We start from the raw sequence: 14000 nt of genomic DNA on the forward strand, positions 1-14000 counted from the left end.
GCTTCTGCAGTTTCTCACATGAATCAGCCACCAGCGCTGTATCATCAGCAAACAACAACTGACTCACTTCCCAAGCTCTCTCATCCCCAACAGACTTCATACTTGCCCCTCTTTCCAAAACTCTTGCATTTACCTCCCTAACAACCCCATCCATAAACAAAGTACAACCATATCTTGGATACATGAGGGTAGGTAGTTGGTCATCCGCCATAATAAAGCCTTGACAGACCAAAAATTTATCTGGACCTCAACTTTTCCAGTACATTTATGAAAATTTAGTTGTGGATATTTACAAAAAACATTGTTACCCACTAAGAACCCTATTGACAGTATTGTATTGGTTACGGAAGAATTTTGCCTTATTTTTTCCTATGACTTTTATATTAAAAAAGATGGCCAAATTCATCATCTATCCTTACTGACCAGAGGTTTTACACATTTTACAAAATGATGTAAGGGAATCTGTATGTGCACGAAAGTTGAAAACCATTGCAATATGTGAATAAATAAATATATATTTATTTATCTATTTATTCATTTTGCTTTGCCGCTGTCTCCTGCGTTTGCGAGGTGAGTCAGTTGTTGTTCGCTGATGATGCAGTGCTGGTGGCTGATTCATATACATACACCCACATACCCACATATACATACATATACATATCATATACATACATATAGGTATACATACACAGACACTACATACATACATACACTTGTACATATTCATACTTGTTAGCCTTCATCCATTCCTATCGCTACCCTGCCCCACAGGAAAACAGCATCACTATCCCCTGCCTCAGAGAGGTAGCACCAGGAATACAGGCAAAAAGGCCACATTCGTAATGCACTGAAACCACAGCTCCCTATCTACATCCAGGTCCCACGGACCTTTCCGTGGTTTACCCCAGACGCTTCACATGCCCTGGTTCAGTCTATTGACAGCACGTCAACCCCGGTGTACCACATCGTTCCAATTCACTCTATTTCTTACATGCCTCTTAATTTCTTGTATGTTCAGGCCCCAATCGCTCAAAATGTACATCCGTATTCCACACTTGTCACAGAAGGTGACTAAAGGGGGCAGATGCGGGCAGCTGGAAACCCTCTCCTTTCTGCATTCTAGTTTTTAAAAGAGGAAGCAGAAAAAGGGGTCAAGCAGGGAATGCTCACCCTCCATGAAGGTTTAGACTGGGGTGTCAGAACAAGTGTGGATGTAACCAAGATGAGAAGAAATGAGAGATCGATAGTGTGTTTAATAAAAGAAACCTGGCTGTTCTGGCTCTGAGTGAAATGAAGCTTAAGGGTAAAGGGGAAAAGTGGTTTGGAAACATGTTGGGAGTATGGTCAAGTGGTTGGTGAGAGGACAAGAGCTAACGAAGGGGAGGGTTTCTAGCCCACCACCCCCTTTAGTCACCTTCTACAACACACAGGGAATATGTGGATTGTACTGCAGTGGAATTTATTAAAAAAGGGGGTGACTGTGATGTTGACTGGTTGGTAAGGATATTCAACGTATGTATGGTTTATGGTGAAGTGCCTGAGGATATTCAATGTATGTATGGTTTATGGTGAAGTCCCTGAGGATTGGCGTGTGACAGAGTTTAAGAAACTAAATTCTAGACTGATGTGGGTAGAACTGAAAGTGGATGGCAAGAGATGGGTGATTATTGGTGCTTATGCACCTGGTTGAGAGAAGCAAGTGTTTTGGGAGTAGTTAAGTGAATGTGTCAGAAGTTTTGATGCATGAGACTGGGTATTAGTGATGGGTGATTTGAATGCAAAGGTAATAAAGTGGTTGTTCAGGGTATAATTGTTGCACATGGGGTGTTTAGTGTTATGACTGGAAATGATGATGAGCTTGTGGATTCCTGTGCTGAAAAATATTGGTTACTGGGAATATCTTGTTTAAAAAGATAGATATACACAAGTAGGCATATGTGAGTAGAAGGGATGGTCAATGGGCAATAGTAGATTAAGGATTAATTGAAGTGTGTAAAAAAAGACTTTCGGATATGAATGTGCTGAGAGGGGCAGCTGGTGGGATGTCTGATCACTATCTTGTGGAAGCAAAGGTGAAGATTTGTAAAAGTTTTCAAAAAATAAGAGAGAATGTCGGGGAGAAAAGAGTGGTGAGAGTAAGTGAGCTTAGAAAGAAGACTTGTGTGAAGAAATACCAGGAGAGATTGAGTATAGGATGGCAAAAGGTGAAAGCAAATGAAGTGAGGGGAGTGGATGAGGAATGGGATGTATTCAGGGAAGCAGTGACGGCATGTGCAAGAGAGGCATGTGGCATGAGAATAGTGGAAGGTGGGTAGATTAAAAATGGTAGTGAGAGCTCAGAAGAAAAAGTAAAGTTGCTAATGAAAGAGAAAAGAGGGGCATATGGATGGTACTTACAAGGAGGAAGTCCAAATGACTAGAAGAGGTATCAGAGAAAGCGGCAGGAGGTCAAGAGGAAGGTGCAAGGGATGAACAAGAGGGCAAATAAAAGTTGGTGTGAGAGAGTGTCAATTAAACTTTAGGAAGTATAAAATGATGTTTTAGAAGGAGGTAAATAATGTGAGAAAGACAAGAGAACAAATGAAAACATTGGTGAAGGGGTGAAGGAAGCAAGGTAGTGATGGAGTGATAAGGAGATGGATAGAGTATTTTGAAGGTTTGCTGAATGTGTTTGATGACAAGAGTGGCAGATGTAGGGTATTTTGGTAATGGTAATGCACAAAGTAAGAGAGTCATGAAGGGTGGTTTGGTAAAGAGAAAACAGGTGGTGAAAGCCTTGCTGAAGACGAAATCCAGCAAGGCAGCAGGAGTGGATGGTATTGCAGTTGCATGTTTTAAGAAAGGGGGTGACTGTGTTGTTTACTGGTTGGTAAGGATATTCAGTGTATGTATGGATCATGATGAAGTACCTGAGGATTGGCAGAATACATCTATTAAGCCTTTGTACAAAGGCAAAGGAGACAAAGGCAAGTGTTCAAACTAAAGATGCATAAGATTTTTGAGTATACCTAAAAAATTGTATGGAAGGGTATTGATTGAGAGGGCAAAGGTGGGTACAGAGCATCAGATTGGCAAGCAGTGTGGTTTCAAAAGTGGCAGAGGAAGTGTGGATCAGGTGTTTGTTTTGAGGTATGTGTATGAGAAATACTTAAGAGAAGCAGATGCATTTGTATGAGGATTTATGGATCTAGAGAAAGCATATGATAAGGTTGATAGAGATGTTTTGTGAAAGGTCTTAAGAATGTATGGCGTGGGAGATAAGTTAACAGAAGCAGCGAGAAGTGTTTATAAAGAGAGTAAGGTATGTGTACGAGTAGGAAGAGAGAAGAGTAACTGGTTCCCAGTGAAGGTTAGTCTGTGGCAGGGGCGTGTGTGATGTGACCATGGTTGTTTAATCACCATGGTTGTTTAAGTATTTATGGATGTAGTGGTTAGAGAGGTAAATGCAAGAGTTTGGTAAAATGCGTGTTAGAAGAAAGCTGAGAGTAAATGTGAATAAGAGCAAGGTTATTACGTACAGTAGGGTTGAGGGACAAACCAATTGGGAGGTAAGTTTGAATGGAGAAAAACTGGAGGAAGTGAAGTGTTTTAGGTATCTGGGAGTGGATTTGGCAGTGGATGGAACCATGGAAGCGGAAGTGAATCATAGGGTGGGGGAGGGGGCGAAAGTTCTGGGAGCGTTGAAGAATGTGTGGAAGTCGAGAACATTATCTCGGAAAGCAAAAATGGGTATGTTTGAAGGAATAGTGGTTCCGACAATGTTATATGGTTGCAAGGCTATGGATAGAGTTGGGCGGAGGAGGGTGGATGTGCTGGAAATGAAATGTTTGAGGACAATATGTGGTGTGAGGTGGTTTGATCGAGTAAGTAATAATAAGGTAAGAGAGATGTATGGTAACAAAAAGAGTGTGGTTGAGAGAGCAGAAGAGTGTGTTTTGAAATGGTTTGGTCACATGGAGAGAATGAGTGAGGAAAGATTGACCAAGAGGATATATGTGTCAGAGGTGGAGGGAACGAGAAGTGGGAGACCAAATTGGAGGTGGAAAGATGGAGTGAAAAAGATTTTGAGTGATCAGGGCCTGAACATGCAGGAGGGTGAAAGGTGTGCAAGGAATAGAGTGAATTGGAATGATGTGGCATACCAGGGTCGACATGCTGTCAATGGATTGAACCAGGGCATGTGAAGCGTCTGGGGTAAACCATGGAAAGTTCTGTGGGCCCTGGATGTGGAAAGGGAGCTTTGGTTTTGGTGCATTATTACATGACAGCTAGAGACTAAGTGTGAACAAATGTGCCCTTTGTTTTCCTTTCCTAGCGCTACCTCGCGCACATGAGGGGGGAGGGGGTTGTTATTTCATGTGTGGCGGGGTGGCAATGGTAATGAATAAAGGAAGACAGTATGAATTATGTACATGTGTATATATGCATATGTCTGTGTGTGTATATATATGTATACATTGAGATGTATAGGTGTGTATATTTGCGTGTGTGGATGTGTATGTATATAAATGTGTATGTGGGTGGGTTGGGTTATTCTTTTGTCTGTTTCCTTGAGTTACCTCGCTAATGCAGGAGACAGCGATAAAGCAAAATAATATAAAATAAATAATAATAATAATAAGTAAAGGAAAGGTAGAGTGACAGAAGTTTTTAAAAATGCCCTTACCTAAAAGACAAGAAAGACCTATCAGTAGATGACAAGGAGAAGTAATTGCACTTCCTTTGAACAATGGAATACTTCATCTCACAGATAATGTTCTTGCAGTGATTATGAGAAGTCAGAGAAAATGAATGGGAAGCAGAGGAAGGAGAGTTTTTCCAAGCCCAATATGCCTGATCCCTTTTCTGAATGGCCTCAGAATAGGAACAGTTGAACAAAGAGGTTGTCTTGGAGGAAGAGGGGATAAGTGCTTCCATTCCCATAAGAATAACATTTACTATATGTTTTTTGGAGATGGAAGCATCACCACATGAGACAGTAATTTACACAAGGAAGGTCAGAGAAGAAGTTATGTAAGTTATTCCAGTCAGCTTTGTTGTGGTGCCAGTACTTACACATAGAAGGGGCTGCTGAAGGAGGAGGCGCCGTCAGAATAGATACATTCATGAGAGTGTGATCAGATGAACCAATTGGGGGTGATATTGTGTATTTACTACAGGATGGACTAGAGGTGAAAAACAAATCCAGAATATTAAGAGAGTGGTCACAGCAGTCAGGAATATAGGTAATTGAGAATGGAGAATGTGAGGGCTTCAATTCCTCCACTATCCATATGGGAGGAGCTCAACCATTCCCTATGGTGAACACTGAAATCCTCACAGTAGAGGATCTCGGCTTCAGGGTGAGAAAATGTCACAGTCTCATGGCAGGCGTTTAGATAGTTGAAGGATATAAAATTTGTAGAATTAGGAGAGCAATAGGCAAAACAGAGGAAAAATGTGGTGATAGGGAGACAGACCTTAGCCACATAACATCACACTTTGGGGACTTGAGGCCCTTGAGGCATGCAACAGGTGTGTTGATTTTGCTTCAAATGACAAATTTATGGGGCCCTAATTATTTGTTCAAATGTTATATTTGCCTCCTTTAATCCTTTCTTTATATCCTCTAGATCTACCTAGGGTTGTACATCTCACAGACCTGTACTTTCCAATTCCATGAACTAGACTTGCTATTTTACATAATTCATCAACCATTTTGAAAATTGCAACTATGATCATGACATAATTTTTGCAATACTTTGATGTTACTCTTATAATATGATCCTTAAACTTAAATTTATTCAACTCAAGACACCTAGACTTGCTACTTGCCAAATATTCCTTAGCATTAATGTCTATAGGCTTAACTATAGATATTCTATAATGATTAGCATTATCACAAGTACATCCAGCTGTATCATTGTCACTAACACCTCATTCCTGGAAAGTTTTCTATTTTCTCTCCCTTTATTTATTTCATGAAAGTCATCAAAATCTTTCCAATTCACACTATCTCCAGTGATGCCACTACCTGAATCCTTGCTTGAGATGGAGTACTGCATGTCACCATGACTGTCAGCTCCAGCAGCAAGTTCAAAACTAGCTTCATTTGCAGATTCTATCAAACTTTTAAAGGATGTTATGAGTGAATATCATTCTTTCTTGGTGATAAAATCTTAAAATGGATTTGTGAGTTCATGAAACTTACAAAACATATTTGCTCTGCACACTCATCTTCATCCCATGAAAGTTGGTTTTCTGTCTAACAACTTACTTCAACAGGCACAGTGAATAATTACAAAGCAATGCTTAAATGTATATGAATATTCACTTGATTAAAAGTGAATAAACCATGAGGCTATGTGCACCTGGTCTACCTCAGGTATACTGGAATCAAGTTAAATATTAGTCTAATATTTACATGTACGTCATGTACATAATTACTGGTCCTCAGCAGTTCATTAAGGAAAACCAGTGACAATGATAAACTACATTAATGTCTGTGGATGAATTCAATTAGTTTAAGAACACAGAGAAACAATGTATGAAGAATGACCATATGTGCATTTGAATAATGCAATTATCATCAATGAAAAGAAAGTAAAAGGTCAAGATTATAAAGACTGTTAGAGCAGTGTGAAAAAGATGATTAGAGGTAATCTTATATATCTGCACAATGACAAAGGTTTTGCAAAGACCTTAGTAAATTAGACTGAAGTTCTGTTCAAATATGTCACTGTCTTCAACATGAATAGAGCATTTCTACCTCATCAGGTTTATCCAAAAGTATGAAGACTAAATCAAATCTTGAAAGAAGTGCACTTTTCATCTTCAGATTCTCTGAGACTGTTTTAGCCTTGTTATAATGGCCACCAATAGGATTGGCAGCTGCAAGTATAGAAGTTCTGGCTGGAAGGGAGCACACAATTCCTGCTTTAGCTATACTAACACTCTGCTGCTCCATGGCTTCTAGTAGTGCCTGAAATACAGAGATAAAAGGCTGTTAATACAGAAACTCTTTTCAATTCCAAAGCAACTCACATTCCATTGCCCTATTTTAGTGATAGGCACAAAAAAGTTCACTAATCAATCCTTCTCTCAACCTATTATCATATTTCTGATGCTCATTCCCTTTAGGAACACCCCTAAAGGGGTGGCCATATCAAAAGAGTCTCCATAACAGGTGAGCTCCAGTGCCTCTTCTTAACCTTTAGCACCTTGCTCTTAAGAGGTCATTGGGTGAGGGCAACTCTAGTACAACGTTTTTACTCTCTCTCTCCAATTTCTTATATCCCTATCTGTTATTCAACATGTACAGCAGTATTTATGATCATCTGCAAATGTTTGAAAAGACTAAGCACTCATGAGATTAATGCAATTTACTATCAATCATAAGGACCCATGTTAACTTCCCAGACTACTTACAGTCAATCTAGTTATTCATCCTCCCCTTTGGGGCTGACTGACATATGGGTACCTACTATAAGCTGTGGAGCAAAACTACCTATTTATGATTAAAGACTAATACAAAGGTGAGGTTATTCTTGATTTGTAAAACCCTAACTCATATCTCTCTTTTTAGCTATACCATAAAGTTCACTGAACTTACTATTCGTTCATTTCCCTTATTTTTTTTCTTTTTTTAGCTTACTCCATTTATCCATCACTCTATTACTGCAAAAGCATCATCACATTTACTGCTCTTAAGAGCTTTCTGTTGTGTCCTTGCAACTAATGACAGGACCTAAGATATATGATTGGCAGCTGCCTCTCATAGTTTCCATGGGAAGACCAATCACAGGAGGGTCAGTCACAATGATACCAAAATCAATTTCTTGAACAGCAAAGCTGTGGAATTCTCTTCCTTCTTTTGTCTGTTACTCTTCTTATAGCCTCTTCACTTTTACAAGTCATATCTACAAACATAACAATTTCATTGTGCAAGGCTTTTGAAAAAAGGTAACAGAATATCTCTACATCATGTATTACTAAATATACTGTAGCCAGAGAAGTAGTATACAGTAAAACCTCAATTTAACAGGACTAATTCGGGTGGAAGGAGTGTAAGTTTATGCCGAAAGTCCATTAAATCAAATGTAACCTATTTCTGTGCCACATTTAAGTTCACATGCTTTCTTTTAACTCTTCTGTCACTGTAGGGTTTAGTGTGTGGTATGATAGCTGGGTGGCAGGGACCCTGCAGCATGGGGACGCTTACCACTGCAGGGCAGTTGGAAGCAGAAGTCAGACTGAGACAGAGGTTAACCCCTTTCCTGTGAAAGGATACTCCTTTGTAATAAAGTGAGGATGGACTAGCTGCTTTCATTGTACCTCTTACAATCACTTGATACCATTTTGAATTGTAAGGAATACAAAATTATAAAAAAAATTCATAATTCTGGAATAACAGAAACACTCTGTATACAACCTGACTGCATGATAGCTTGAGGCAGACCACAACCAAAATGAAGCAAGTCTACCTAATGCTACCAAAAACAAGTGTGATATGAAATACGCATGGTCCAGCATTTAACATTTTCTAATTTCTTAAATTATCATTAATGTACTGTACAGGTACACCACCGATTTTCTGGCACTCTTGGTTCCAATGCCTTGCCGGATTAACCATTTTGGTGGACCAGCCATGGTCACGTAATAATTCATCAACACACCTCTAACCCACTAATTATACATCTCCCATGTGTCTAAAATATACCTTGGACTGCTAGAAATTTAAATCAAACAAATACTAAATGTTTGAGGACCCTAAGGTGGTAAGTCTGTCCTTAGATTATCTGAATCCTGTGGGGTCTTCTTTGTGTTCTGTTGTTAGTGTTTTCCTAGGTGTGCATCGCCAGAATAATGCAGTTTTGTCTGCATTACACATCTGCTCAGGACTGAGGTGCTCGTCAGCTACAAGTTTTGCAAATTCGTTGACATACTCGGCAGCTCCTTCGTGGTTTGCAGACCACTTTTCTCTGCACACTTAATCCATGGAGATTCCATGACACTTCTTGAATCTTTGAAGCCATCCTTCACCATAGTCATGCTCATGTTGTACTTAAAGTTCTTTTTGGAACAACTTAACCAGGTCCATTCTCATGCTGCCTGACAAGTCCACTCCATCACCCTGACACTGTCGAAACCATTGCATCATCACTCGATTGTGCTCAGTACTCTTACCATCTTTCATAGTTTTTCTAATCGTCATTTGCTTCTTAGAATCACTGTCTGCTTAGAATTTCAATATTTTCTCCCTTTGCTTCTTTATATTTCAAACAGTTGATGAATCAATGCTGTAGATATCACACAGCTTAATCACCGAAACACCATGGTCTACTCTATCTTGGATCAATATGGATTGGTGTTTACGTTTGACACCACAACTGACACTACCATATGTCTTAGAAGCCATAGCTAGGGTTAAATTTAAGCAAATAAGCTAATAATCTCACAGAGTTGCGGTATCACCAACAAGTGCCCTACACAGAATGCCATCTGTGGCCGCCCAGTAAACTAGTCTGGTGGCCACGATAATTTCAAGTTTCCTCATGTAATTCCGTTCGGACTAAAGGAGGTGCCGAACCATCAGTTGCCAGAAATTCGGTGGTGTACCTGTATTATCACTTGTACCTTAAATCTGAACTTTCCTCTATAGTAGGGTGGGAGGAAGTTGAGTGGATGGGGGGCACTGGATGGTTGCATAGATCCTCCTTATCCAAGATAGCATACTGTTTTTCTAAGTGTGATTTTGTTTTAAATACACCTAAACACAATACAAACTTTTTGTTTTTTACCTAATGTGATTTTCTATATTCCACTGGTATCATTTATGTATATCTTAAATATAAGTATTTCATATATTTCATATGCATCATCTGCATATCTATCAATGACAGAGACAAAGCAACATTTATATAAAAAATAACTAATTTCATGATTATGATCATTAGAGTATCTTTTAACCCCAAGGATCCCTTCTCAAGGTACTTATGCAGCTTCAAGGTTGCATTATAATTGGTATAAGTAAATGGATAGACACCCTTGAAGTGAACAGTTTTTCTACCTAAAATGTACTCCTATGACACAACCTTAGTAAGGATGACTTCTCTCTCATGGTACAGAAGAAACTGGTGTTCCACTGCAAAACTGACTACAATAGTATTGGTGCATAAATATGGCTTGATGCCATGATGATGCAGTCAATTTCTTTGAAAACCTATGGTGACTGTGATTACAACTGTGCTGTTAGGTTGCTGGTGACATCCGTGGATAAAATGTGGAGCCATACATCAGCTTGGAATTCAAATGTGGGCAAGAAGGACTACAGCTACAAATATGGCTAAATTCATCCAGTCACAAATGTGGCTTGATGCAATAAAAGGGAAATTCTAATTTCTTTGACACTATAAAGGCAACATTGATCCATGGCATTTTTTTCAGTTGTGTTATGAAGTTGCTAGTGACATCTACAGTTAGCCCTTTGCCACAAACAATGATTAAAAATAAAAGAAACAATATTTCTCTTTCATCATGAAGTATGACTATACCCCACAGTTGTTGTAAAGAAAATGCACACCCCACACACTTCATTAAACCAAAAAATGGCACCAAGATCCTATACAGTGTTGCCCTCACACAGTGACTGGATGAAACTTCACAGCCAGCTAATGGCTGCCAAACTTTAATGATTTCTTTATCTGTTTTTTGTTTTGTATTTTCAGTGTTATTCACATTATTCATGGATGTTATAATGTTATGATGTGTTGATGATGCATAAATAATGATACTATAAGATGTTTTTGATGAGTATTTATGAGTTTGCAACACCCAGATGCTCAGCATCCCATTAAATCCAGCACTATTTGTTTTCTTCACAGTTTCTTCAACATTACGAAAATAGATACATAATCATAATATTAAACATTCTGATAAGCAATCATGAGTTGACAACGCAACGCTGCCTAGCGTCTTGAATTCAGCAATTTAATCTTTCCATACCCTTAACAGGAATGAGAAATTTGTTTCTTGAAGTTTATGCTATCCTGTGGGTATCTCACATTAATGCTGTTTTCCCTGCTCCAAAAGTACTTTACACAAAATATAAATGACAGATATGGAAGCTTTATGATTCTGCCTCAATAAAAAAGTCATAAAAAATGACCAATTATCATCTTCATAATTTGCTGAAGAACTAACACTTTTCAGGAATGCAGTTGGATAGCACACATCAGCTTGGAATTCAAATGAGGGCACAAGGGTTCAAAGAAACAAATGTAGCTTGCTGTAATGAGAAAGTAAAAGAGCTCAACCAAATTCTTTTTCTCAAACTCTTCTTTTTATCTTTCATCTGAGACAGCCATAATGGCATTTTTTGCCCAAGCCATGTTGTAAAAAAGAACTCTCAAAGAAGTGCTCAACATCAACCTAATATGTTTACAAAGCACAACTTATACCTGAATGAACCAGAAGCTGCACATTTTGGCAAGCTTCTCATAGAGTAAAAAAAAAGGGGAGAGAAAGAGAGACTAGTGCAAGCCCATCTTTCTACATATGCAATTCTGTAAACAAGTCTGTCATATATCAAAATATTCTATGTTACTGTAAGTAGTATATGAAATAAAAATTCAGAGTTAGGGACAACTGTATTTATAGAAAATTTATATGTTCAGTCTCTGGATCTTGGTTACACTGAATACGAAATATGCTGCTCCAGTGTACATCCTGTTCAACAGTGTAGTGGAAATAAAACAGACAGTGGTATCTTTCTTTTAATTAATCACACCTTAATCCTGTGCTAGAAAATGTCATAGCTACTGATAATGCTGATTTCATTTTTATACTAAAATAAATTTGTAAATAAAAAAATTAAATTACAAGCATCCCAAACAGACATAGAAATAGATTAAAAGACTCTGTGACCATTAGCACATTTTGTAATGAACATTATGTGATTTTACAGGGAGATTTCAAAACAGTCATATCCAAATGGAGAGAACCCTTTCCAGAAGCACTGGATGTGGTCTCTACCTAAACCTGTTGACAGTAACTTTGTTAAATTTGAGAAAACTAACTGCAACAGGAATACATTAGTCTAAGCTCTAGCTAAAAATGAAGATATCTACAATGTTGAAGCTGGAGAAAATTTTCTTTAAGTCATCACAAACAAACTACTTTTGAGGACTTTCAGCACCTTTAATATTGTTCAACATGAAAGTCATACAAAAACACCAGGTTTTAAACCTGTAAATTTCAATTATCCTTGAAATACTCTGAACATGTAAATCTGAAATATGTTCAACGATAAAACAGTGCCTTGATTATAGGCAATGAATACTAAGGAACTCAAAGGAATTCAGACTGCAAATGACAACTAGATCCCTTCATGGTTGTTTATGATAGTGAAAGAAATAAGAAATTCAAATTGGTGTGGTAGAAGTTGGAAGGCATGCAGATAATTCATAAAAAAATAACTCAAAGTTAGGAGTGGATTTGAAGCAAAATATATATTGAGTCTATTCTTAAAAGTATCTGTAGTAATGCTTTCAATCAATCTAAGACCAAATTGGAGGTGGAAAGATGGAGTGAAAAAGATTTTGAGTGATCAGGGCCTGAACATGCAGGAGGGTGAAAGGCATCCAAGGAATAAAGTGAATTGGAATGATGTGGTATACCAGTGTCGATGTGCTGTCAATGGATTGAACCAGGGCATGTGAAGCGCCTGGGGTAAACCATGGAAAGTTCTGTGGGGCCTGGATGTGGAAAGGGAGCTGTGGTTTCGGGCATTATTACATGACAGCTAGAGACTGAGTGTGAATGAATGGGGCCTTGTTGTCTTTTCCTAGCGCTACCTCGCACACATGAGGGGGAGGGGGATGTTATTCCATGTGTGGAAAGGTGGCGATGGGAATAAATAAAGGCAGACAGTATGAATTATGTACATGTGTATATATGTATTTGTCTGTGTGTGTATGAATATGTGTACATTGAGATGTATAGGTATGTATATTTGCGTGTGTGGACGTGTATGTATATACATGTGTATGGGGGTGGGTTGGGCCATTTCTTTCGTCTGTTTCCTTGCACTACCTCACAAACGCAGGAGACAGCGACAAAGCAAAATAAATAAATAAATATAATATTTTTTTCTTATTTTTTTGCTTTGTCGCTGTCTCCCGCGTTAGCGAGGTAGCCCAAGGAAACAGACGAAAGAATAGGCCCAACCCGCCCACATACACATGTATATACATACACGTCCACACACGCAAATATACATACCTATACATCTCAGTGTACACATATATATACACAAACACACATATACATATATACACATGTACATAATTCATACTGTCTGCCCCTATTCATTCCCATCGCCACCTCGCCACACATGAAATAACAACCCCCTCCCCCCTTAAGTGTGCGAGGTAGCGCTAGGAAAGACACCAAAGGCCCCATTCGTTCACACTCAGTCTCTAGCTGTCATGTAATAATGCCCGAAACCACAGCTCCCTTTCCACATCCAGGCCCCACACACTTTCCATGGTTTACCCCAGACGCTTCACATGCCCTGGTTCAATCCATTGACAGCACGTCGACCCCGGTATACCACATCGTTCCAATTCACTCCATCCTTTGCAACCCTTTCACCCTCCTGCATGTTCAGGCCCTGATAACTCAAAATCTTTTTCACTCCATCTTTCCACCTAAAATTTGGTCTCCCACTTCTCCTCGTTCCCTCCACCTCCGACACATATATCCTCTTGGTCAATCTTTCCCCACTCATTCTCTCCATGTGACCAAACCATTTCAAAACACCCTCTTCTGCTCTCTCAACCACACTCTTTTTATTTCCACACATCTCTCTCACCCTTACATTACTTACTCGATCAAACCACCTCACAGCACATATTGTCCTCAAACATCTCAATTCCAGCACATCCACCCTCCTGCGCACAACTCTATCCACAGCCCATGCCTCGCAACCATACAACATTGTTGGAACCACTATTCCTTCA

General features: G+C 38.9%; 1 protein-coding gene across 1 annotated transcript in view; it reads right to left on the reverse strand.

The window, feature by feature from the left end:
- Positions 1-14000, reverse strand: part of LOC139767208 (DNA helicase MCM8-like) — a 214242-nt gene that overhangs the window by 77363 nt on the left and 122879 nt on the right. Inside the window, exon 9 of the mRNA XM_071696326.1 lies at positions 6749-6961. Coding sequence (XP_071552427.1) covers positions 6749-6961 — 213 coding nt within the window. The remainder of the gene's footprint in view (positions 1-6748; positions 6962-14000) is intronic.

The sequence above is a fragment of the Panulirus ornatus genome, chromosome 59 (assembly GCF_036320965.1).
Source record: "Panulirus ornatus isolate Po-2019 chromosome 59, ASM3632096v1, whole genome shotgun sequence".
In the NCBI taxonomy this organism is placed as follows: Eukaryota; Metazoa; Arthropoda; class Malacostraca; order Decapoda; family Palinuridae; genus Panulirus; species Panulirus ornatus.